General features: G+C 36.4%; 1 protein-coding gene across 3 annotated transcripts in view; it reads left to right on the forward strand.

Annotated features, from left to right (window-relative positions):
* FBXL2 (F-box and leucine rich repeat protein 2) overlaps window positions 1-27763 on the forward strand; it is a 55766-nt gene that overhangs the window by 13252 nt on the left and 14751 nt on the right. For 2 of the 3 annotated variants that reach the window (XM_055803619.1, XM_055803620.1), the window contains exons 2-9: window positions 1051-1112; window positions 17162-17216; window positions 18702-18776; window positions 22224-22318; window positions 25412-25480; window positions 25567-25662; window positions 25969-26095; window positions 26291-26365. In XM_055803619.1, coding sequence (XP_055659594.1) covers window positions 1051-1112; window positions 17162-17216; window positions 18702-18776; window positions 22224-22318; window positions 25412-25480; window positions 25567-25662; window positions 25969-26095; window positions 26291-26365 — 654 coding nt within the window. Of the gene's footprint in view, window positions 1-1050; window positions 1113-17161; window positions 17217-18701; window positions 18777-22223; window positions 22319-25411; window positions 25481-25547; window positions 25663-25968; window positions 26096-26290; window positions 26366-27763 lie in introns of those variants that run through there. The other variant, XM_027793716.2, reaches the window with a different exon arrangement.

Consider the following 27763-nt stretch of genomic DNA (forward strand, 5'->3'; position numbering starts at 1 on the left):
TATTCTGAATGAAAGACGGGGGAAGGATTTCTTCCAGTCGTTTTTCATGTTTCTGTTTTGTGTGTTTTTCATATTTACCTTTTAGCATTGAGAAAACTTGGCTATTTTAGATCCCTCTTTCTAGCTTTTGTTTCTGGCAATGTGAATGGCAAATGGATTCCATAAAGATCTTCACTTAACAGGGGAAGTGATTGCTTGTGACTGACTTCCTCCAGTCTCTGCCATGGTTCCTTACATTCTGATTCACCTTCTGTTTTGTTTATTGCTGTGTTCCTCTGGCAAAATTTCTCAAACCTAAATATTTACAATAAGTTTTGAGTCTGGTCAGTATCTCCTTTGTTTAGCTATTCTACTTAACTGTCGATTGATCTTTTTCTCCTTTTGTGGAAACATTCCTATGTAATATTAGTATTGCCTGCTTTTTCCCTTGGGCATTTTCTTTCAGTCTTTCCACTTAAAAGATACGTTAGTTCTGGGTGAGAGGTATTTTCAGTTTTTTCTTGTAGTATTTCTTGAAGTGCTTCCCTTGCTTATATAACAGTTGCTGTTATATCTGTGGCAGTAAATTCTTTAAATCTTTAGCTTATTGTATTTTATCTGTATTCACAAGCCCGAGACCACTGTAGACAGTGAAGGGACCTAATAACTGAAAAGTGTCCAGTTTCTGGTTTTTGTAATGGGACAATTTTAGGATGTGCAGCTAATGTATATTTATATGTGTCTTGCTATTGCTACAAGTTTCACTACTGCCTAAAATTTTTCTTTATGGAGTGTGAATGTGGCTTCTGATCGCTTGTCTAATGATTATTAAGTTACTCCACAGTTTTTGTGCAATCAAATCTTAGAACTAGGGAAGAGCATGTGTATGTGTGAGTGTGGCCCTGTTGTGTATATTGAAATCATTTTATAGTCCTACCAACTAACATGTTGAAAACTTGACATTAACAGGAATTTAAAAGAATTAAGCACCTAAGTAGAAGGTGAAAAGACTCTCTAAAAGCTCTTTTCTTGTTGGTTTTTTTAAATGGTGTTTTTTCTTTCTGTTTCTAGGTTTTCTCAAATAATGATGAAGCTCTTATTAACAAAAAACTACCCAAAGAACTTCTGTTAAGGTAATTCTACATGTGTTAAGGAGTAAAAACCTGAGGATTGTATGTAAGTTACGTGGCTTACAGGCTGTCAAGTGCTATTGATTCTTTCTTAAATCTGTTTTGAAATAAATAGCAACATATCTGATTTAATTCTTGGAATTCTTGAACTTGTCTTTTGGTTAGCCTTGATTTGTTTTAATGTGTTCAAATTATGTTACACTATGGAAGATGTCATTTAATAGTGATCTTTTCCTTGCATATCAGAAAAAGAAGTGAAATAAAATGTCCAAAGTTTGGTGTAGAGTCATCAGCTCTTCCACACTATACAATGTTTTATCTGTCTGAAGAGCCTATAGTACTTTCTCTAATGTAGTTCACATTCTTTGTGTCATGAACTTGTTTTATAACAAAATAAAATGTAAATTCAACTTCAAAGCTTTCAGAAAGTCACTGCAGTGAAAAGTGCTGCCTGTTACAATTACTGCCAGTCTGTTATGTAAGGTAGAACCAATGGGAGGATTTTGCTTACTGTAGTCATTTAGTTAGTCACATACCAAGCTGATGAAATTTATGACTAGATCACGTTTGCAGGAGTTAGGTATAGCATGAAGATCAGTAAGTTCAGCCCATGATCGAGACACTGATGGAGGTTGTCACACTCTCATCTTGTTGAATTTGTTTTCAAACCAAGTGTAAACTGCCAGATGCGGAGATACTACTCGACTGGAAGTGACCACTTCAGAGCTGGAACTGAACCAGCTCAGCAGTGTTTTCTGTACCTGCATATAGCTTTTGCTACAGCCCACTCTTTGAGGGGAAAGTTTAAAAAAAACAAAACAAAACCCAAAAAAACCCAACAAAAAACCTTATCGTGCAATTACAGGTTTCAGTGATGGTGGTGTTAAAATTGAGCAGATTTCTTCTTAATACACTGAAGAGATGTTTGGATTAGTTTGTATGTATGTCATGGCTTCCTGTTCAATTTGAAGTGGGAGAATGTCCCAAATAATGGTATTTTGTATTTTGTGTCTGAAGAAAGTGCTCTTAAAATATTATGACTTCTTTTAGTGTCTACTATCACAGTGCTCTCTTGGTGGTATTAAAGCAGTCTGTTTTTAAAGGAATTGAATTTTAAAAGGATTTTAATTTTTGTTGGGAAATACTCATTCCATATGATGACAGTGTTGTAAATTAGACTTGTAGAACTGTTTAGAAAATGTGATTAAAAGAAACATGTCACTGAATGATGCCCTGAACAGAAATTCTAATAACTTTGCTTTGTTGCACTCAATGCTATGAACCAGAAGTTAAAAGTCAATTTAATATGCTGCCTCCTTAGCAGAGAATCATACTCTGCAAACAATTCTTTTCTAGCAGTAGGACTCTCCAAATATCTATTGAAATGACTGTTCTTTTTACTGTTACGGGTGCTAAGTGTCCCATTTATGTAATTCAACAGAATTTGTTGATGTGGTTTAGACAGCGAAAAGTATTGTGTACTGTGATAGTAAAGACACCTTTTGAAAGAACTTGCTGATTATGTAGTATACCTCAGTTTTCATTGTAGGATAAAAGGAAAATACCTGTGAAACTATATAGAATTAAATTCCTAAATTATTGCTTCTATGCTAATTGTATGAGTAGCATCTATAAAATTAATGTGGTGAAGTTTACTGTGAGAATTCCTGCATTTAACTTCTAGGTGTCAGTTTCTTGAATTGTTTGTCGTTTGTCAATTTCTTGAGTTCCAACACCTAATTTGGTAAGTTTTTTAAAATGTCCTATAGGGAGCAGGTTGTTTGTTTCATTGAGTAATTTATTCCACCATATATCTTACTATACAGTACATTTTAAAGAACTTGGCAGGAAAAAACCCATGTGCAAGTAACTGGACAGTACCAGTGGCTTAGCTGCTAGCTCTTGTATTGATGGTAACATCCTACAGAGCAACTCAGAGGATATATAGGCTCACCTTGGATTTGACCAACTGGAAGTGGTGTGGCTAAGCACTGCCTCTGCACTAACTGTTGTGGCAGTGTCTAAAGAAGCCTTTTGCGTGGTTGAAGGTCTTCTTGGGGCTGGACCAACAAAATAAAATGGCCCAGGCCAAGCACACTCAGAACTGATTTAGCCAAATATCTAGTTCTTGTGTGTGTATGTCCTTCTTGTGATTGCACAGTGGTCTACCAAAGCAGCATTGCAGCTGTAGCTGGGAGAGGTGATCATCTGAGAAATAGAATTGGGACCGTCAGCTTTCTCCAATAAAGATCATGATAATCTCGTTCTGAATGCTGGGACTCAAGTGATGGTCTTTTCTATAGCCTGAGATAAAGTCCACATTTTGTAACACCCACAATATTGTGCTGGTCATCGGGGATTTGGAATGGAGAGGTGCTCTGTACACCTCCTGTTGAAATTGTACTGCCGTAGAGGCAAGCTCTGAAGGCCAGGGGCAGAGCGTGTTAGAGTGTTATGATGGCATGTGGGTCTGAGTTCTCATCCCTGCAGAGTGTAGATGCTCTGGGAAATTTAGGCACACAGACCTGGCTGTCTAAAGAATTATCAGTGGGGAATTTGTTTTATGATCCTGCACATAAATGTTTTTGTAAGACTGAGCCTGAATGTCTTTCAGCACCTAGAACGGTTTATGCTTGTGCTACATGTTTTAAAATTGTCTTGCTGTATGATTATGACAGGAGAAATTAAATATTGCCACACTGAGTGTAATTAATATCCTAATTATTTTTACTATATTAACTATACAGTCTACCTTTTAATTAAAAGGAGAGTAAACTAGTTGCAGTGGAAACAATTTGCTCACAGTGCCAGAAATGAATAGTAAGTACTGTTGAAAGTGTCATCAAATGCACTTAGTTTGTTGGTTGCTTGTATCAGATATGCATGAAAACCATTGGAAGGCAGTGCAGCTCTTTTAAAAAAAATATAAAATTTGACATGTGGAAAAAGAGTGGCTAATATCTTGTTACAAATATCTGGAATTTAAATGTAAATACACTTTCTTCTAATGTAAGAATTGGTCTTGTTCTCATTTGCCCCAAGTATTTAAACTTCTGTAATCTGACAATAATGAGCATTCCAGGTTTTTTTTCTCTAAAACTGAGAAATATTTTTCTGATGGTGGACTTAGCAAATACTTTCACTCTTAAGATTTATTCATTTGTTGCTATAGTTGCATACTCTACAGTTGAACAAAGAAAGCCTTGGTCTTACGTTGCAGTTCTTACTCTTTCTTGTTATTATTGTTATTATTAGATTGGAAGTTTTTCAGGGCAGTGTCATGTCTTTTGCACATTTTCTACAGAACATCTGCTATACTTGTAAGTAAATGACTGAAACCCTCAGCTTCTCGGGCAGGAAGCTCATTTGAAAGGCTACAAAGCCAGAGATTATTTGTTCCTTCTCAAGTGGACCCAGATAACTGGGCAGAGGGGGAAGTAGATACCGGACTAATATGGACAGTGGTGGGTTTGAAGGCAACCCTGGTTTGGAGGGACCAGTTATGCTTTGAGGTACGTAGAATAGCTTGAGTGGAGAGAGGGAGGTGTTTCATTTGTAACTTTTTCTGGTTTATGGGCGTTTATTTGTAATATTGAAGTAACTTTTTTTTTTTCCTGTGGAAGAAATAGGCTGCTTCTGAAAACTCTGATTTGTAGTACAGTTCAAGCTAAAAGAAAAATGATCACCCCTGTTAGCAGTTGCAGTGCTATTAGTTTGCCAGTTGGCAAGGAACACACTTTCGCTCCTGCTATATATTACAAGAAGTGAAAGGGTGAATAAATACTCAATTGTATGATGTCTAAGTAAGAATCCTGTAGAGGTATTATAAATCATATCACTTAAACAATGTTTTCAGACATTTGTCCTGCTTTATTTTTTTTTCTGTAACCTATGTGTTTATGGAAAAGCATCATTTGATTATACAGTACATTAGTTGTAGATTTGCATTGGTGCCTAAAGTTAATAAACCCTTATCTATCATCAGAAGAATCAGAAATCAAGTCAGAGATAGGCTATTGCAATTTTAATGGTAATAGCTTTTCCAGTAAGAGGTTACAGCCTTGAAGATTATAATATTTTTCTTTTTTTCCTTGTAAACTGTTGGAAAAAACAAATGGATTTTTAAAGTTACAGTATGTTTCAAAAGCATTAGAAACAAAAAGCCCAGTGAATGTAATTAATATTGGATTGTTCTGACTTCCCAACAGCTTCCAAAAATACTTTTTTATGTTTATGCTTGATAAAACAGTAATAATACATGTTTGAAAATTGAGGTATAGCCAGTACTTTTGGCATGTAGAAGGACAAATAACATTTGGTTATTTATATTTTAACTGCTAATGTTCTGTGCTGTAAGATTTTGCACAAAAAATGGCAAGCTTCAGAAACAGAGATTTTTATTCCTTTCGGCCACTTGAACCATTTTCAGTTCCTTTCTGCCTGCAAAGTACCAACTTCATAAATTGTACCACAAAGGTAGAAGCTGTTGAGAGTTCTGCTATAAATCATACTTATTGGGTACATGTACTTGAATAATAAGTCAGTCATCAGACTCCAGGTTTGAGTGCTCTGTCAGATTTAAAAGAGGATAAGCAAAGTTTTGGGACTCAAAATAGGACCGCAGCCCAGGAGTTGTGTTCCAGCAGCAGCTTTTCTTGTATGCAAGAATACGGAGCTTGTGAGTTGGCTAATGAAGTATTACATGTTTTCATGTTTTTGTTCTTTGGTTTTATTACTGCATACTGCTTTTTGCTCGGCTTTTAGTATGTCTGTTGTAGAGAAGAAAAATTACGGGAAGCTTAAAAGAGTGAAGTCAAACATAATATTTAGTTTATTTGAAGTGACGCTTTACCATCTGTGTGCTCAGTTATGGGGGAAATAAAAAAGAAATATAGCAAAGGTTGCAATAAGAAATCATTACAATGCTATTGGTATGTTTGAGCTCAGTACTGTAGGTACTTAAACAGCCCACAATCACTGCAAAATTTGTATCTCAGCATACAGAGTACCTACTGGTGAGTCAAAGAACTGAAGAATATAAACTTGTTTCTGGAACTGTTCTTAGCTGGTAAAAATTTGGTAAGCAGGCAAACGATTATTGTATTTTGAAGAGGGGAAAAAAATCTATGACCTCAAAGTTGATTAATTTTTCCCACTTCAAGTATTTGTCAAATACTGAGCAGCAGTCGTTGCTACTCAGGGTGATGTACTGCCCTATTTATTTGTACAATCCCAGGAAAACATTCCAGTTTTATAATGCACATGCAGTCTTTTATTTTGATTTTTAGACGGTATTTTGTGTCTCTTTGAAGTCCTCTGTAGTAGTCTGCCAAGCAATTACAATATAGCAATTTAGCATCAGAAACCAAATTGATACAAGTACGTAAACTGCATTCGTATAGATTGTGAACTGAATGGATTGTATAGGAGTTGCTTATGAAAGGAAAACTTACTTCCTTTCTGTATAGTTGCTGAAATTATGCTTTTTGTAAAGGGAAGTCTAATAGTGCCTTGCACAAGTAAGTTTCATTAAGTAAAGCCAAGTCCTTCCATTTAGCGTGCTGAAAATACATCTGTCCAAGGAATTAGTGCAGAGCAGCTCCAATCTCTCCAGTCTCACACTAACTACTCAATATAGAAAACTCCTTTAGATAAGGGTGAGGGAAATATTTTTGTTAACTAGAAATGTGGAGACTAACATTGGCATGAAGTAAGCAAGAACATTGGGACTGATAACAGCATAATAACAAATCCAGACTCACTCCTGTGGAGTCACATACTCATTTCCAGTGATCCTTACCTCCAAGAAAGTGGTTAGAATACTGAGTAAGGGATCAGATTGAACCACAGGCATAAGTCATGGACAAGATAAAACCTCTAGAAAGTGATTAAATATTCCGATCTTTAGCCAGGGAAACAACAGAATTATAACTCTTCAGGACTAGTTAAGGTTTACTAGGTGTTTTCAGAATTCTTACATGCTTTAGCAGCAATTGATAAATAGTATCAAGCTAAGAGTACTATTTTTATTTGTTTTAACATGATTTACCCAGTGTTAAAATGAATAGTAATTCAGTTTCTCTGTACCTTCAGCCTTCAAGATAGTGTGTCTAACCTCAAATATACATTGGGAATGCAACAAGTAGAAATTTTCTGATTAATCAGCTTTTGTTAGGAAGTTTTCCAATTATTCTGAAGTGGAAATTGGTGTCAATTTGATTTACCTCAAATTCAGGACAAAACTTGTGCTCTGTCTGAGGAAACTGAAGGCTCAATAGCTGGGAGGTCAGCATAACCTCTTCAAAATACGGAAAAGGTTTCATGTTGACCTTTTTTTTACACTGCTACATGTATTGTTTGTCTGCTTATGAAGTTCTTGGCAAGGTAAGTTCCAGATGCAATTTTGTATTTTTCAGTTCTTTGCCTCACTAGTTGGCACTTCATGTGCATTTTCTGGCTTTCTTGTAAGAGATGCTGAACATTTGCAGATGATTAGATGATCAATTAGGTTTGGTCTTTTGAAACTGGAGTAGGTAGCTGCCATCCTCCATTTAATGTTTTAAGTGATTTGGTTTTGTTCACAAAGGCAAGAGTAAACTTAAACCTGAATGTTTTGGGCAGAGATGTTTCAGATGGAATTTCTTTAACAACCTCAGTGAGAGGCTCTAAGAACAAGCTGAAAATTGCACACTAGTGCTTTGTATACTGTGTTGATGAAGAGGATTTGGGAATGGAAGAGATGGGATTATTTTTTTTTTTCTTTTTTGGTCAAGGGTGCTGACTACGATTTATGAATTCTGAAAAGGAAATACTTTAATGTTTCTGCTTGAAGAATTGAGATATCCTTATAAATGGAGTGCTTCAGCATTACCTGGTTCAAGTACAGATAATACCTCCCAGTAAGAACATGCTTGTGACAGGCTTAGTCATACTGGAACAAACAAAAGTAAATGACAAGTATTTGAGGCAGGTGTAACAGCTAAAGGGGATACAGAAATCACTTACACAACCCTTGGAATCATACATTACCCTTTTTTTCTTTTTTCTTTTTTTTTTTTTAATTTGCTATTAAGCTTCTCTTTAGAATCTGTTCTTTAATGAAGACTTAATTCCATTTAGAGCTTTATTTACCTTGAAACTTGAGTCTTATTTAAACTCAGTCTCTTGAATCAACCAAATGTTCAGAAGTATCAGGGATATAAAGAAGTCATGTTCCTTGGGAGGCAAATGGAGAAATGTTGTTCTTCCTCATTTGCATGATAAAAGTGCTATCAAAACATAAAGGCAATTGAAAAGATACTGTAACTCCCTAAAAAAAGAAAAATGTTGTTAAATATTAATGCTAGACACATGAAATAACAATACCAAGTACTTAACTTCTTTTTTGTCTGTAACTCTTGGAAATATTTACAGAAGAGGTGAGCTTTCTTATCTGTGTCTTCCTGATGCAGACAGAGGCATTGAGAAATATTTTGTTCAAAGTCATCCTCTAGGCCAGTAGCAGAGCTACAGATTGGATCAAGTCTACCGAATCCTGGTCCAGCAACTAGCCAAAGTTTCCATAACATCTATGGCTGTAGTGATCATGATTTATGGAGATCCCTAGGCTGCTATACCAGCATATTATGTTATTTTTCCACATCTCTACCTAGCTGGTAGCATGTGTGCAGAGTGGGTATAGTTGATTTTTGGCTTTTTGGTGCCCAAACTATATAGTCTATTTTTTCCCCCTAAGTGATTATAGGATAGTTGGAATGGCCAGCAGGTTGGATTGGGACTGTGGGCTACGAGTTAAACCACTTAAATAATCATTAGGCTAACTGCTTTTATTTAGTAAGGTATGTTATAGTTGCCAAATTTGTATTTCACAAAAATTCATAAAAATAAAATTTATATTTTAAAAAATTACAAATAGCTGATGTTGGCAGGGAACACTGGAGATGAGCTAGTCCAAATTCACTGCTGAAAGCAGGGTCAGCTGGAGCGGGGTTGTTCTTGGCATTGTCCGTTTGAGTATCTCAAAACATAGAGACTTGATAAACTCTGTAGTCAACCTGGTCCAGTGTTTGACAGTACTCACAGAAAAAAAAAATAATTCTTTTGTTTAAGTGGAATTTTTTGTATTTCAGTTTGTATCCATTGCTTCTTTTCTGTCACTGGACACTACTGAGAAGAGCCTGTCATCTTAACTCCCTCCTGTCAGATATTTATACACACTGATAAGATCCCCCTCAAACCTTCTCTTTTGAGGCATGTTCAACATGGTCCATGCTCACCAGAATCCCCAAGTCCTTTTCTGCAAAGCTGCTTCTGAGTCAGGTGACTCCCAGCCTGTATGGGTGCATGAGGTGTCCTCTCCAGGCTGTGTCTCCTTCCATGGATTCCTGTCTGCCCATAAGTAGTAGTTAATTTCTCATTTATCAAATGCTTTTCTCTAAATTAGAAATCTTCAGCTGAGCCCCATTTTTCTTTACATAGTTGTTTGTTGGTTGACACACACACCCCCCTGCCAAAAAAAAACCAAAACCCAAACAAAGCCTATGCTTTAGATAAGATCTACATAAGAGCTAAAACTTTGATAGAAATCCGACTAGTGAAGCTAGGGGGTCATATGAGCTGCAGCATGCAGGCTTCTAGAAATTAGAGAGCATTGTATTCACACAGCATTTACAAGAAGTGATTAAACTGGATAATCCATGTGGTTTTTAAAGTTGGAAATTGGGATCATCCCCCTCTACAAATACTCCAGTTTTAGGAAGGCATGAAGGATGAATGTGGGGGTGTTAGGAGGCCTCTTAGCTTGTTACTACTTCATTTCTAGGTAAAGCACATGACTTGCCTCATCCTTTTGTTTGAAAGATCGTATTTGGTCTTTAATGAATATTGTTTTGGGTAAGGCGAAAGATGATTTTATTAAAAAAAAAAAAAGGAGAGGAGAAAAAAAAGAGAAAACTCACAGCAAAGAAAGGATTCTGAAACTTCATACTTCAGCTTCTCTTCTGGAAGCGCCACAGTGAGATTCCTAACCAGTATTGTTAAAGACTTAATGATGCTAAACACTAGATTCTTTTCTAGTAACAGTTACTGTTTTTCTACTTAAGATTCCTGTGTCTTGGTATTACATGAATCAGGGTAATCAATGCAACGAGGTGATTGCCTAAAATTGTTAGGTCAGTAGCTATTATGAATGAAACAGCTAAGCAAGGTTACTGAAACTGATTCAAGTATAGATCTGACCTTTTGTGAAACACTAGATAAAGTCTGTTTCATGGGTTGAACTTTTCTTCAACACTTACTATATGTAAGTTTTGTGTTCAAGTTTTTAACTCTACTTCTGAAAGGTTACAAAAATGTGACCTTTTAGGTTGTATTATGCATCCATAATTTCGAAGTAAATATAAATCAAAGATACAACAGGGATGTATTCATGTGCTATTTTCTGGATTTCTTTTTCAGGCTAAAGTTACTCTGTGATTTGCATAACGTAGCTGTATCTATTAGCTATGTAACTGACCCTGCAAAAGAAGTTGTAGTTGCTGTATTCTGTATGTTTGACAGTAAATTAAACATAAATGGCCCTTCTTGAATTTATCATTGGACGTTTTGTTTCCGGTACTAAGGCAATTAGATACTGAAAATGTTGCTATTGTGTTACATATGGTCATGCTTTACAAATAAGTCAAAATTATTTTTGTTTTTAAGGAGCAAGTAATTTGATCCACTTGTCTTGCAAGAAATGTATAGGCCATAAAGTTAGATGCTGCCCTGTAACTATAAAATTAATACAGCAGAGCTGACTATTTGTGGTAGTTGACTTCTGTTTCAACTGAAAACAGATGTTAGGCATCCTGTAGACAGCCTGTTCTTTTGCAGTTGCTAATACTTATGTAAGGATTGTGTAGCAATAAGCATCTTGGCAAAGGAAGAGGAGGTTTGGCTTGTTAAGAGGTGTTTTTTGGTGCCACATTTGTTATTGAAATATTTGCTGTGTAGCTCTGCTGAGAAAGGCATCTTAGCCCAAGTAGTTTACAAGTGGAAACTGCAGGGCTAAAAGTTACAGGAAAGTTTTGGAGTGTCTCACACAGTTTCTAGTTTAAGCGCTTTACTTCACAAAGTAGCACATCCCTAGTAAAAAGGGATTTGTTTTAATAATTGACCTGGAAAGTCAAGCATTAGATGAGTTAGTGGATGTGTGCTTCATGTAGAAATTAGTGTTTGGTCAGTCTTTTGTGACATGATGCTGAAAACAAGCCTGAGAGAAACAAGAGAAAACAAGCTGAAAGATACTTTTTTTAAAAAAAAAGTAGAAAATAGTCAGACTCCTTAAGCTTTTAATATGCCTCACTGTTTACGTTTCCAAGACAAGTATTATTATGTGGTGTTATTGAATAAGATATTACTGGAATTTACCGATGGAGCAGGTGTTCCTACCTGCGAAGCTGGTGATGTTTGGAAGTATACCAACAATAGCATTGTTAATTTAATCATATAGATATAAATTTATGCATGCAAAGTTCTGCTTTTATGAGTTATGGCTGTGAATTATTCATCTTATCTGTGTGTTTTCTAGTCTGCGTATTTTATTGTAGTGTTTGTATGTGCTGCTGGGCTGCAGTTATTGGTGAGATGCGTCATACCTCAGTAGGGTGTTTAGTAAAAATGGGGGACAAAGAGAAGAGAAACCTTCCACATACAAAACATTATCACAATTCTTTATATTTACTGAATATGATGTTTTAGGAGAAATACAAAGCGGCTTCTATCGGGTTGTGAGATTTTGTGACTGTGTGTGTTCAAATGTTGATAAGCAGTGAACTGAGAGTGGCTGATGCTCTTTTCCCCTGTCACTTAATAACAGATTATGCTTGGGCATTCTTCCAGAAAATTCTGAGAAAAACCTGCTAAAAGAGGAAAATCAAATGATGCTAAAAAAAATGAAAGCTGTGCTTTGTCTCTCTGTGATGTTTTGTCACGTGTGTAGGCTTTACTCTTCCATATTGCATTTGTATTCTAGTAGAATGTAAAGGCCTTTATGAGAGCGGGTTTGGTATGCAAGGAATTGTACAAATCAATGATGAAGTCCCTTCCTTAAGAAGTTCATAGTCTAAAATGGGGAAGACATGACAAATTTGTTGGGTGCTTGTTTTGTAACAACTGGATGGTGTGGTCAAGTTGAAAGGATCTTCTGAGCAGATCAGTTAGGTAGTGCGCTATCTTCAGGCATTTCTCATCCTTAGTTTGGTTTTCATTTTGATGGTTTGTCACCATTCTTTGTGTGCAAAACCACTATAAATTTAAAAGATGTGAAAAATAGAAGTTCTGAAATAGAATTTCATTCACAAGGCAGTTATTAAATAAAACCTCTAACTTAAATTATTGTTGAATGTTTGTAGATATTATTGGGTATTTCTGTCACAACAAATCTTGGGGTTTGGGCCAAAAATTCCAGGAAGTTACAGTATGCATGTGTGGTGCTTACTGTATGCATTTTGTTCTCCACCTTTTATCAATCCATGTAGTATTATATCAAAATACTTAAAATGAGTAATTGCCAGGCTGTTACTGCAGAAGTTTATTCTTTACATGATCAGATTTGGAAGGGCCTTGCAAAGGTGAGAGAAGAAGCAGTTTGACTCTTGCACAGTTTGATTTCTGACTCTGTAGATGGTACACTGTACAGCGTCAGGGTTTTGAGAAATAGCTGTTTCTTTCCATGGCTCCATGGGGAAGGAAACAAAATATTAGGTGTCAGGCGTCTTTGTGTTAGGAAAGACACAGGACAGTCTGTTTATAGCACGCAGGAATAACGAAGCATGTGTGGAAATACATGGGAAGATGAGAGAGACTGTAAATAGATCATCACTTCTTGTAGTTGGCAGGACCATACAAATCGCAGTGAAAGTGCCTTAAAAAGGTGACTTAGGAGGTCTGTGGCCCTCTTACGCTGAGTTTTGGTAAGTCTTGGGTGTCAAGTAAATTCCAGAAGACTAAAAGAATATGGATTCTGACTGCAACACTTTTAACTAGGCAAGGGAGAGATGACCAGAAATCACAGCCTCATATTCAGTATGGAAAACTCACCATAGATTTGTTTGATAGAAAATTGAGAGAGAGGAATGACAGTTGTTGTTGTTGTTTTCTGGAAAATCAGTGATTGGATGATATCATTCCTTGATATTAAACAATCAGTTGGCTTTACCAACCAAAATTACATGTTTCTACTGAGGCATTTGACTTTAACATTTGACCTTTTAATTTTAAAAATAGCACTGTGTGCATGCAGCACATTAATGCATGTTAAAGGGACTCAGGAGTGGTTAACAATGGTTGCAGCAATTGACAGGTAAGCCTGTAGGGGGTTGATTTAATGCTTTGGAACTCACTGCTTCAGAATTCACCAGAGAGAAAAGTTATAGATGACACAAGAACTGTAATGGTAAACTTCTGTGAAGACAAGGCACTCCTCAGGAAGTCTGAATACCACAATAAATTGGGATGTGTTCAAACAAGATTGATTTTATGGATTAATTTTATGTGTATAGATATACAGGACTAAGGAATGCTACAGAAAGAGCTGTGGCCTGGAGTGTGTACTCCTAGAAGAGGGTATGAGGGAGAAATGGGTAGTATACTGTAAGATTCTTGCCCGATGCAGTGTCAGAAAGGCAGTTACAGTGGCCTGAAATGGCTCTGAAAATGTAGGTAGTGAAATCATACTTTATGTCTGTGTACAGCTTTGTTGATACTAATACATTTTTTTAGTGCTGCACATGCTTCTGATGTCTACGTTGGAAGAAACATACTGGCAAAATGAATGCAGAGAAAATGACATTTAAAGAACTAAAGTGAAAAGATTGTTAAAAAGAATGAAAGATGACATAAGTGGCTTTAAAACTTGATGAGGAGAAAGTGCTAACTGCTAAAGCACTCTTTAATTTGGTGAAGAAAAGTAGAAAAAAGCATAAAGCTGAAAGTCAGACGTTCACCTTGGAAATAAGGCAAACAATTTGACAGAGTGATTAACCAGTGGAACAAACTACCAAAAAAGGTGGTGGTTTTCCATCTCTTGAAGGCTTTCAGGTCAAGAATAGATCCTTTTCTGGAAGTTAGGCTTTGGCCAATACAAGTTTACCATAAAGGAACTGAGGAACTGTGAGCTTGTACAACCCTTTGTGCCTGTGACATGAAGCTCATGCGTGCTGCAGGTACTGTTAGCACTGAAAGATCTCCGAGGCCAAACTCGTGAGGCACGTGTCCAGAGCGGTATGTGCCTAGGGAGGAAAGGTCTTGAAGAGCTCCAGTTGCTGATAAGCGGATTCTCCTTCCTGAGCTTGATGCAGGATAACTATGGAGAATTGAATAGCCTGAGGTACCGGGAATCGGAGTAGATGATCCTAAACTTTACTGTGGATCTATTAACTTAACTTCCAGTTTCCCTGTACAAAGCCATGCCAAAGACTTAAATGGAAATTAATCCTACTGCTGGCTGCATTCGCTTCCATCTACATAGCTATGGTCATAGAGGACAGAAGTGCTATGCAACTACCAGCTGCCCTACTTGGTAGTTTTTTCCACTTTTTAGAATTACAAGTGCTTGCTGACATAGTCCTTCACCCCAAGAGCCAGACAATGTCAGTGTCTTGACGCTGACAGATGACTGACAATGTCAGTGTTGCCATCTCCATCTCGGTTTGTTGGTTGCATTTAAAGACTTTAAATGACTTTAAACCTTCAGAGTCTTGTGAAACCTTAGTCTTGTTGGCTACTTATTTGTATGTTGCTGTATTGTTAGTAATTCTGTGGGACAGCAGAGAAGCAAGTGTGTGCTAGTGGTGCATGTGTAAGACTACTACAGAGGGTAAATAAATAGAAAATTGTGGAAAAAACGTCTTCAAGCAAGTTGGCAAAATTACTCTGGAGTTGTAAAAGAATTTACTGGCATCTCTTACCTATCATAGTATTTAATTGAATAGCAATCATTCTGATTTTGCTGGGTTATGCATCCTAATGTTACCTGTTTTGATGGGGACAGTTTGGGCTGCCTTGCAAGAAGGTTTCTTCTTTAGAACAAAAATAAAAAACCTAAAAGCATTGTATATGTTTACACTTACTAAAATATTTCTTCTTTTAATGTAGAATGACCACTTTTAGTTTTTGACTCTTTAAAAATACATCTGTTCTGCATTTGGTTTTAATTTTCTTTTTTTAGCAGAAATCACACATCAACACTAATCTCTTGACAGCAATAAACAATCAAGCATGAAGACAGACTGCCAGAAAACTCAGAGTAGTGGGGGTGTATAAAATACCCTTTCTTCAGTGTCTTGCGATTTCTTCTGTTTATTTCAGTAGAACTTGATACATCACTTCTAGAGCATTTCAAATTCTTCATTTAGGCAAGGGTATTGTGTCATGTAATTGTCTTCGTTACAAATAACATAGAAATCTGTCTTTTGTGCTTCAGCTTCTGTAAATCTGAGATAACCCTCAGATTCCACTTGTACAGTGGTAGCATGAGGAAGCTTCTACAAGGCAATAAGCTTTTGCAGCTGTCTAGCATAATCTCCACACCCTCAACTTCTGCCATTTGCCGTGTGGTGAAGGGAAAGGTGACTTCAGAAGAGGATGCGTGGTGGGTCATTGGTATAAGTGCTGCTCTTAAAGGAGAGTGAGCAGTCCAGAAATCTTGCTGAGCACATTTAGTGTGTACTTTGTGCATAAATTGCTGCTAATTTTCTTAAAGCGGACAGACCTCTGGATGGATGTTCAAATGACAAAATAGATTCTATAAAAATAAATGTTATTGACAGGGTTTTATAAATTATTTCACAGCTGCTGAGAATGACCTTCTGTTTGCATGGCTCATAGTTTTTTGAGAAAATGTATTACTGCACAGTGAAAAAGAGAAAGTATTTCATGTGTTAATGAAATATTGGAAAACTAGTATCTGAAGTGATCATAATAAACTTGGTTGTTACGTTTAAGAAGTACTTCCATTAACTTTCATTACATTTTTTGACTCTTGCCACAACTGAAAATCACAGTGCTTAAGATGTAGGCATTCATTTTGAGCTCTAGCTTCAGATTTCCACTTGGAAAACAGTAACCAGAATTTCACATAATTAAATTCAGCATCTCTTGCCAGAGATTTCACTGGCAAGATGAAATTAACATTTCACTGTGAGATGAAATTGTTATTATTACTGTTCATTGTTTTGAGGACTGAAGAAGTTCATTGGTGAGCAGGTAACAGTTTACAAGTGAATTACAGTAATGTCTTTCATATCTTCCAGTCTCTGTAATAGAAAATGATTTTGGATTAGGATCTATATTTTATGCTTATGCTAATGATTTCTTGTTGCTGAGAACATCCTTTGAACCAATTTCATTGTTGTTTGGAAATGGTATTTAGCAAAACTCATTTTGACAGGGAAAAATTTCTTTCAGAAAACTATTATATAGAGTTGGCAGCCTTGAGGAATTGGTTCCGTGATCAGAATAGTAATGGTAAATTTTCAGTTGTAGTTGTTTCGTGTAGAGTAAATGAAAAAAGATACTGACCGTTAGACTTGGTACTGTGAAACCCCTTTAGGAATTTGGGTCATTATTCTTTGTGTTAATACTTAGATTCTTGAACTTGGGTTTATCTATGTGTTGTTTTCTATTTCTTACTCTTCACCAGCCTCTGAAATCTGTATTTGTGTAAGTTACTTACTGAATTGTAGCACAAAGGTAATAAGCTGGTTTCTCTGAATTGGAAAAAAAATATTGTTATAATTCATACACGTCTGGGTAGTATGGAGGGAGAAACGAAAAGATTTTCAGAAGAAGCACCTGCTGGTTCTTGCATTTTGGTGTTGACAGTCTTTAGATAATAGCTATGATATTCCTTAAGTCTCAATAAGCAAAATAATTTAGTAAAACATTCATACTGCATTTACCTTGCTTCTTGTGTAACTGGTGTCTTTCCATAGAACTACAAAACTGTGAATCCATGTACTAGTCTGAATTTACAATAAAACATTTTAATTGTTCTTTTCCTTTCTTCCTAGAATATTTTCTTTCTTGGACATAGTTACTTTGTGTCGTTGTGCACAGGTTTCCAAGGTATGTACTTCTGTTGAGTTTTTTTGTTGTTCTTCAGAATGCTATTCTCTTAATTACATGCAAATTGTGGGCTTTAGGGCATTCTGCTTCATGTTAAAAAAAAATCAAATAGTTATCTCAGTCTCTTTGTTTATTAAAACAAATGGTCCAGTTCTGCATTCAGATGTGGATTTAGTTGCTATGTACTGGACTTCTGTTTAAAGGCTGTGGAAAAGGTATCTAGTCATGTATGCTCTATATCTGGAGAAAGGATTAAGCCCAGTTTGGCATAATGGCATTTGCTTTTTATAAAGCATGTGTCTGTATAACACTTTTCAAATGCATTTTCTGCTTAAAATTCCATGTAGTTCAGTTAATGTGTGCACCATGTGTCTAAGAAGTACATCCATCGTTTGCTTGCCAAGTACAAAAGGTGTTAAGTAGATGGACTACTAGTAGAGGAAAAAGGCACACATAAGATAATAGAGAAAGCATACCAAGTGAGCTTTTATGTTTAGCTAGTCTTGATTTTTTTCTTGAATCATAATAATAACATTCTGTTCCTATATCAAGTGTGTAGGATGAAGTGAATTCTCAGACAACATGAATGAACTTTTTTATTTCATTATTTTCTTCCTTCTCTCAATGAGGATTGGGTTTGGTTCGGTTTGGTTTTGTTGGGGTTTTTTTGTGTTTGTTTTACTGTATAATTAAGTGTGTAACTATTTCATTCCTACACCTATATCACTCTGGCCTGCAACTTCAGGAAGTTTTAACAAAACGTGAAGCTTTGTTAGAACCTTCAGCTAAAGCCTAGAAAATAGCAGAAGAAAATTAAAGTGATTGAATAAATTGTGTTTTTCTCTCAGAACTGCTACCTGTCAGTTGGATGCTGTATGCTTCTTTCTATTTTTCTGAGTTTAGTTGTGTTTCTCTGGCTTTTTTGTTTCACTGTGAACAGCTATGGCTTTGACAGTGAAGGATAAATTCTTGAACACATACACGTAACTCAGCATGTGTAAAGGAAAGGCCTGATCCTAATAGTGGAAAGTCAGCAGTTTTCTGAAAGGTTTCTGTTCCTCTCAGAATAGTAACTAGTGAGGTTAAGGAACTGTGGTTTCATTGGAAGGAATACTTTTCTCCATATAGATCTAGCAAAAGTAACTTATTAGACAAATTTACAAAAGCTTTTTTGAAAGTGGAGGGTTAAATCTTGCTGTGTCCATGTATGTACTTTACATTTAATTTCTTGCTTTCCTGCATGTTTTATGGGCATAAATTAGCGTTTGAAGCGTAATCCATTTAGATTTGAGATTCGTTTCCACAAATTATATGTTTTTAACTAGTTGCTATTGTAGACTACTAATATCTACCATTATATTTCTTTTTTAAAAATGCTACCTGAAATGGTATATTTTGTTGTATTTGTTTGTTATATTTGAATTGCTGAGAAGCAAATCAAGGGAGCAGGCAGTGGAGGTAATAAACTGTATTTGTTTTCTGTAGGCATGGAATGTTTTAGCTCTGGATGGAAGCAATTGGCAAAGAATAGACCTCTTTAACTTTCAAACGGATATAGAGGTAAGTGTCTCTGGGTTTTTTTCATTCCTATGGTGATGTTTAAGACCATAGCCCATTTTGAGTATTCTATAGGCTGTGCTTGCCTTCACATGTTTTAAAGGCTAAAGTTCAAGATAACAATACTGTGAAGGGGCAAATAGGAAAGAACTGTGTATTTGCTTTTTTTTTTTAATAAGTGTTTCGATTATGGTTGCCAGCTATGTATCAGATAATTTGCATATATCCTATACATACAGGGCTCTAGAAAGTCAAAGCTCATTTCCAGAAAGTAAAGGTATAAATGATGTCTCTGGGTGGAGTGAGATCCTCGAAATCACTTTCACCATTTAGAAGGTAATTCAGTTGCTGATCCCGAGTCTCTCTCTGAGGGTGCCATCTAGTGCTGAAGGCTTTCTGGACGCTTGGCTATCAGAAGTGGAGACTGAAACAAATCTAAAAACTTTTCTTACTGCTGACTTGCCTACGTTTGATTTGGTGTGTATCTGATTACCATTTTATGAACATTTGTTCTATAGTGTTTGAACCTTGCCTGAAATGCAGGTGCATGTAGATTAAAGACCATTTCAGCATATAATGAAAGGATTAGGGCAGTTTTGTCTTACTTAAGAAAAACATGTCTGCATTAGTGCCATCATAGAGTGCATAACAAAATAAAATATGACATCTGAAAATGAAGACAAAAATCCATAGGAAAATACAAATCCTGAAATAAATCTGAACTGGTTTATTACTTGTTGTTTGATGAAGTGTATTAAATTTAGAATACAGTAATGAATTTGCTTCTGGATTTTATGTTTTAGTTTCTTAGTTGCATGAATAAAATCCAGATGGGTTTCATTTGGTATATTTTGCTAACCGTGGTTCAAACTGTTCCTAAAACTTTACAGTAGTATATAGGGTAAATTTTTTCACCAGTCTTTTAAAATTTCATTGCCAACTCCTCTGCTGTACTGATGTTAAACATGAAGATCTCACAGAGGCAGGAGAAAGATTTTGGCATTTGCCTCTATCTAAATGTGTCTAAGTAGACTTGGAGCTTTAATGTAATCTTTTCAGTTGCCTTTAAAAAGGTTCTGTTTCTCATTTGCTAAGAAATAATAAAGAAAACTCCACAGGTCTGAAATCCTTCTGTTGGTAGGCTTTTCTGTGTCTGAAATCCTTCTGCTGTTCAGAAACAGGTGGTATTGGATTTTTATGTTTTTGATGTTTGTCTTAGGTTGTACCTAGTGGCATTGCCCTTTGAGACACCATGTTTGTAGCATGGGATTCAGGAGAAGGAATGAAATTAAGTTATGGTTTTCTTTTGCTATAAGAAGCTATTGTGGTTTGGAGCAATTCAGTTACTCCAGTATATTATATTTAAGAACATTTGTAATATAAACCCCTTAAGTTTATTCATAAGAGTATGTTAAACTAGCAATTATTACATAAATTAGTTTTGAATGAGGTACACTTTCACATTTGATGTCTAAGAACTCTGTTTTTTCTTCAGCTGTTTTAGTAACATTTTTTTTGTTGATAGATTTAGGACAGGTAAAAGCTGGTAATTGTATTTGGCAACTTTTTGCTCAGTTGGGCATTGTACTGTTTGATGTTTCACATAATATCAGGCAGTACTTGATCTGAGACTATCACATAATGAAAAATACGGTTTTGTGAAATTTTCCGTACCTAAGACAATGCGGTAGAGAATAAAGTGAGGTGAAAAAAAAGCTATAAAGAAAAAATGTTTCTTTTCTATCACAAAAATGTGTGAAGATCTTCTTGAAGTTAAATGTGACTTACTATTTCTTGATATGTGGAACCAAATGTAAGCTGGGGTAATTTGAAAAATTTGTTTTCTGAATGACATTGAATTATTCAAACAGCTAAACACATTTGAATGCACTGAAGTTCTTTTTTTGAATATGCCGTTTCTTGGATTCTTTACATGCCTAAAGAAATAAATGGGTTTGGGAAAACTTACATCATTATTTGCTTCTATTTTCTTTTAATAATGCGTTAGGGTTTGGCTTTTTTTTCTGCAATCTAGATTGAATTTGCAATATATATTATTTGTTGAAGACTTTATCCTTTACAGTGAAGTTATTTGTCCTCTGCTGAGAAATAACTGACTAAGCAGAAAGCATTAAAAAATACTTCATTCTGTTTGTATAATGATTTTCTGTTTGTTTGTTTGTTTTGGTGTAAATTCTTCTGAGAGTTAAGAAAAACAGTGTTACTTATGGACTAAGAAACAACCTCTGATAAGAAAATATTTTTATATAGTGCTAGCCAGGACTTTGGTGTTAGAGGTCAACAAAAAAACGTTGTACCGTTTCAGTGAAGTTATTGCCATCACATATAAAGAGAAAAAAAAATATTCACTGCACTGACCTGTAATTTTGTAAGTATTCCTTTAAAAAAAAAAAAAAGAAGAAGAAGAAAATAGAAGGTGGTTTTAGGTATTAGTCTTGTTTGTTAAATGATTAATGTTGATTTCTTTGACCTTACCTCCCTAAAATTAGACACAATGTGATGTCTTGTCAGCTTTTGCAGTGGCACCTGCTTTTTGCTCTTATCTTGGTTTTCCTACAAAAAAAAATAATTATTGTAGTTTAACATTTTTGCGTAATGCTACTTTCAGATTGAATATTAGAAGTACTGTGCTATTCTGCTTACTCCTAAGGTATAGCAAAATGCACTTCCAGGATAGAAATAAAAAGCCTTTTGTAGCAAATGTGGGGTCAAGTAGGAAGCTTTGTAAGCTGTTCTTCAGCTTTTGACAAGGTAACAAGGCATAAAGTCTGTAAGCTTCACAGCGTGAGAAGTTCTTTGGCAATCCCAAGTTTCAGGCACAGACACCCAAATATATATGACACTGAAGACTGGCAGTGGGTTCCAGCTGATCTTCTGAAGGCAACTGAAATGGCTGCTCCCACCAAGGTGCTCAGCACCTTTCAGTTGCAGAGGCAACCATCCCTATAGCAGGGACTGTAAAATGGGACTTAGCAGAGGCTGTAGCTGTAGTTCAGTGATGTGCTAGCCTAAGCACATCTTTTTGGACAATTTAAACTTACGTGCTGTAGTAGTACCTGGGATCCTTGAGGAACTGGCATGCCTGCCATTCTGCCTCTGAGGCAGTTCTTCATGTTCTCTACACATCTGACAAAACTTGCAGATCATTTCAGCCGTCTTAATGGGCAGGTTTTGCTGAGGCAAAAAAACGAGCCATATGTGATAGACTGAAAAAAAGAGAGAACCAAAGTTTGAATTGAATAGCACTTCAGTGTGAGCGGAGATTCTCAACAGGTAACTGTTTGTTCTTAAAGCAGCAAAAAAAATTCAAAGAGGTGTAGTTCTGGTGGGGTGTAGCTTAGGCTGGTCTTCACTCCCAGCATTTTTAATTTGGTTAGAATGCAATGTCAGTGTAAAACTCAACAAAATCTTCTTTTTATTTGGTTTAAGGGTCGTGTTGTGGAAAATATATCAAAAAGATGTGGTGGGTTCCTGAGACAACTTAGTCTGAGAGGATGCCTTGGTGTTGGAGACTCTTCTTTAAAGTAAGTAAAGTCCTAGATTGAGATATTACTTATTTCTTGATGTCAGGACCAAAAGCAATTATTGTTACATTTGTTTGGGTTTCTAAGTACTGACTAATGACCAAAATGGGATACCTGAGTAAGTACCATAATAATGACTAAATGAGATATCAGTTTGAGATCAAAGTATAGCTACTGCTATTTTCTGGAAATGAACAAAGAAATGAGAACTGTGCTTTTCAGAAATGCCTCTTTTTCCTTCATTAGTATTATGTTGATATCTCTCAGTTTTCAAGCAGTTAAAATGTTTTCAGACCTATGCTCTGGCATCCTACAATACTAATTTCATCACAATTAGTAGTCCGTCAGTTTATAGTTTGTCTTCTAGTCTGGACAAGAGGTGACACTAGCAATGGGAGGAAGAACAAAGACTGGTACAATTAAGTGCCTACAAAGTCAGGGAAGGCCTAGGACTCTCTTCTTGCTTTAATGTAAGAACAGGCAGGCAACAGAAACATCTCAGGAGTCTCTAAATAGTCAGTGATCCTTCTTTACGCTGTCTGTAAATTGAACTGTGCAGTTTGTTCCCAGAAGGTCGTTTGAACCCATATAACTTGTTCTGTATGCAAACTGTTTAGCTAGATTCCTGTGTGGGTATTTCTCTGAGTGTTTAAATCCAAAGATTCTACCTCTCAGCTGCAGGGTCCCTAAGCCACAAATACATTAGGGCTGAAAGAACAGTTGGAGGAAGCCTTGGGGTATGGCGCTTTGCAGTTACGCATTCCTCCACGGTCACAGGAGACTGGGCTGGCTGGTGTTCAGTTGACATAGTGTGGCCATTCTTAGGTGGAAAATAACAAGCACAAATATTTTGTTAAGCTGTGGGCATTAAGTTAGTATCTTTTGACCTATAGCGCTTTCTAAAATTTAAAAGTCAGTCTAATTCACTGGGGTTTTTTGTCTGTAAGGTCAATTCATCCAGCAGCTAGTTAAGTAGTAGATTGCTTTAGTAACCCAGATGGGCATCCTGGCTTCAGACCTGAAGATTTCCCCAGAGCTTTCCTTGCCTCTAGGCCATCTCCCTAACTGCTCCATGGTGCGTCTCCACTTTCAGGCAGTCTTGCCTCCTCAGAGGAAAGTGCATGTTAATTACCATCTCCCAGGTTACTGGCGACTGCTTTCAAAAAAGAGGTAGCCCCAACCAGAGTTACCTTTCTGCAGTGCTCCTCCCGAGTTCCCAGAGCGTTCACGTGGACCATCCCTGTGCGCTCCGTAAGGAAGGCAGTAGAAGAAGAGTAGTAGAGGGGGGAGCAGGGAAGGCAATGAGAAGGGTGTAGGGAAAATTAGTCAGGACAGTATGTAACAGTCCCCCCACTCCCCCAACTCTGTTTCCACGTTTTGTTTAGGCCTCTAGCTTTTCAGGACAGGCTAGGGAACCGCAGTGAGGGTTCTGAATAGGGCCAAAATTCATAAGTGAATTCAGGTATTAGTGGCATTTGAGGAGAAGGGGAGGGCTGGAGATGGGATGGTTTTAAACAGCGATATATTTAATAAACAGATACTTAGAATGAGTATAGAGCAGTTCAGTGTGTAGCGTGTGCATTGTAGGGATGGTATAGGTAGTCATGCTAGCTGGTAATAGGACAGGCTGAGCTGACACCAGCTACTGGAGCATTACCAGTATTCACACATGCATCGTAACAAGTAACTGATGCAGATGGTGGTGTCTTAAGACACTTCAGGAAAGAAGATGGTTCTGAAATATATGCAGTTATATTGAAATTAACAAATGAATGATAAATACATGAGCTTTAAGACTTTCAAAACACTAACATGGGAAAGGTGGTATTAATTTTCAGATACTTGTTCTGAAAATTACTTTTCCTGTCAGGCTTTTTGTTTTGAGTTGTGTTCAGATCTATTTAGTTTTGTGGGTGATAATAATTTCTCTGTTTATCCTTCTTCTACATCAACTTCTGTCTAAAAACAGCCAATTATCGAAGTAGGTATTTGCTATGTAAGTACTGAATGTTTGTGGCAGCTCTCTCTGGACACGCTCCATGCTTGAATCTCAGAGGCTAAGTTTGCTGTTCCTCCAGAGTGTAGCATCTTTCCAAGTGATTTGAAGAGCGTCTCGATTGTAAATCTCCCTCCAGTACATGAATTTTGGAATAGCTGTTTTGAGAGTTGAAGTGGAAACTCACACCAGTATAACTGCTTGCTGGGTTTTTTTCCATTGTTTTCAATCCACACTGGAGAGCCAGGAAGTTGTTACCAGCTGAGTGTGTAGTCGGATCTGTTAACCACGGCAAGCCTCCAGACAAAACTGGTTTTGTGTGTTTCCTCCACCCCTGCCAAAAAAATCCATGCAGTTGGAGGAAACATGGGCATAAAAACAGTGTTCTGAAATGCAACGCAGCTGTAAATATTACTCTGCAGAGATGAAAAGAAAGTTTATATAGTTCTTCTGGATAATTACTATAATGATACGTACAGGCTTTTAGCAGTATAATAGCTCCAATCATCCTTAGAGTTCATACCCACTAGTACACACAGATGCACTTTAATTTTTAAAATCATAAATAAATAATATGCAGCCCACAGGGCTTTCCAGTGGTAGTCCGATAGGCTTAGGTCCCGCTTCTGTATTCTTCAAAGTACGTTCCTTTTCATTTGATGTGGGAGTGAGCTCCTTAAGACCTACAAAGTCTTCAGTAATGAGATGTGCAAAAACTCTCCCCAGCAGCTTAATATTTAACTGATGTGATATTTAAACCTTTCTGTTTATGCCCGTAATGTTTTTAGTTAAGGCGTTTGAAGTCAGTCAGTACTGGCTTACGTATGACAGAAATAAACGCTTTGCTCAAGTGGTATTTGAGAGGGGAACAACACTTGGTTTCAGGAGTTACCTGCAAGACAGAAACTTGCAACAGCAAAAGGAAAAAGCAACCACTGAGACAGATGTATTTGAAATGTACTTTGTAATTACTCTGTGGCCTGAAGGTGAAGCTTTTTGACTGAGGTGGAAGGAGGGAGGGGACAGAGCGCACTCTAGTGACTGTGTTACAACTTGGGACATTATATTAATTCTCCAGCTTTTTGTTGCTGTTTTAGGACCTTTGCACAGAACTGTAGAAACATCGAACACTTAAATCTAAATGGGTGCACAAAAATCACTGACAGGTAAGTCAAAGGGGTTTTTTGTTTGATGGGAAAACTTGGAAAAAGAAGTAGCTGAAGGTATTTTTAGTGTGTCTGCTGTTTTGCAGCACGTGTTACAGTCTTAGCAGATTCTGTTCCAAGCTGAAACATCTGGATCTGACATCTTGTGTAGCCATCACAAACAGCTCTTTGAAAGGCTTAAGGTAAGAAGATTCGGTGTTTTGTGTTAAAGAAAAGTGTTTAAAGAGCTGTTCAGCATTTAATAGAGTCAAAAAGTCAGTGCTGAACCTTAATGCGGTGTATCAGCACTGACTGTATCCTGCATCTAGGACTTCTTGGGTGTAGGCTATGATGTTTGTGTGTGGTCTTTTCTCATGACTTTTCTGTGGAGGCCTGGCACGGTCCACTGGCTATCATTAATTTCTAACAGTGTGTTTAATTTGGGTTTCCCACTGTTATGACTATTTGAAGGCTGGATTTAACTTTATGTATTTTTTTAATTCTCCCAGTGAGGGTTGCAGAAATCTGGAACATTTGAATCTTTCCTGGTGTGATCAGATTACGAAGGATGGTATTGAAGCACTGGTGAAAGGGTGTAGTGGACTAAAAGCTCTATTTCTTAGAGGTTGCACACAGGTACATAACTGCTTGAGTGATCCTTTAGGAATAAAATTTTATTTTGGGTTTTTGAAATCTCCATGAATTAAAAAATACTGTTTTTGTTATAGTCTTTTGTTTGGTGTTATAAGATGTGTACTTTCTTTGGGCTGCTTTGCTGTACTTTTAATTTCTTGTTTCTTTTCCTATGTCTGATTTAATTGCTAAATACAGTTAGAAGATGAAGCATTGAAACACATTCAAAATCACTGTCATGAACTTGTAATCCTGAATTTGCAATCCTGTACAGTAAGTATTTGAAGTTTCAAAAGATATATTCTCTAAGAATCATACAGCATTTTTTAATGCTAATGAATTGTTCTGGTGCACACAAATAATTCAAATAGTGCATCTCTGCAGTTTACAGAATTTTGTATGGCATGGAGGTCTTAAATGAGCTTGCTGTTACTACGCCTGAGTATGTATTTGGAGTGTTGAGTTATTTTTTTCCCCTTATTACATCTTTTAACTGTAGCAAGCTCTAGAGTAAGAATTAACTGCATTCATTCAGATCTTATGAACTATGTATGTGCTAAACATACGTGTGTATGTGCTAAAATAAAAATAAAACATGCAGTTCTGCAGATGTAGTTCTTGTTCTCTCATCTGTTAAGGTCAGACATTTTCTGTACATAATTTTAAGGTTTCTAATTGAGCAAAAGCCATATTCTGGGCTATGTAAGTGAGAGTAAAATGTAATGGCATGGTAACTGAAGATGACTTAGAACTATCTAGGTAACAGAAGGGTATGCTTTTTCAATAGTGATGGAAGAACATATTCATTTGTAATGAAATGACTGGGAAACATTCATGTACTTTTAATTCTACTTAAAGAGTACACAAAAATTAGATTTTTAGGAATAGGAGAATTTTCTTTAGATTTTAAATGTATTGAAGTCATTATTTGTAAATAAGCCTCAGAAAATATTGAACTAAATTAGAACTGTAGTGTCTCAGTCATGCAAATTTGAATAATGAAGTTAGATTTTAATATTATTTTTTTTACTTTTGGAAAGTTTTCTGAAGTTTTATTGCTAGAAGGTACCATAAAATCTGCTTGGGCTAAAACTCCCAGATCTGTTTTACACATTATTCCTGAATGAATGTGGCATGAGACCGTTTTTTATTAAGATGCAGTGAAAATTTTTGGACCTAATACATTTCTTTGAAGTGTTGAACGTTTTGGAGGCTTAGGGATTATTAAAAGTTACATTAAAAAATTGCAGAAATTAAGAACAATATGAATACAAAGCTTGAGCTTCCATGAGCCAGATGTTTAGTGAAAGAGAGAGACAAATTCAGATTTGTCAATCTGAATTTAAGTGCCCACTGAAGTTGGGCACCTAAAGATAATAGGAATGAAAAGAAGTTCCATCTTTTGGTCAGAACCACACTTAAATAAATACAGTCTATACATAATTTCCTCCCCTTTCACTCCTCCTTTTGCTGTCCTCCTCCAGAGTTCTTTTTCCGTTGCATTTTACCTGAGATTAATGAGATACATCAAGGCCAGCCTTTTCTGATTATTTTTGTGGAAGGCTGTCAAGAGATCTGATGATAGTCAATTACGATTCCTCCCACTTAAAATGGGCCATTGGCATAGAAGTGTACCAGAGTTTTCCCTTGGCCAGTACGTTTGTTGTCATG

Source organism: Falco peregrinus, chromosome 5 (assembly GCF_023634155.1).
Source record: "Falco peregrinus isolate bFalPer1 chromosome 5, bFalPer1.pri, whole genome shotgun sequence".
In the NCBI taxonomy this organism is placed as follows: domain Eukaryota; kingdom Metazoa; phylum Chordata; class Aves; order Falconiformes; family Falconidae; genus Falco; species Falco peregrinus.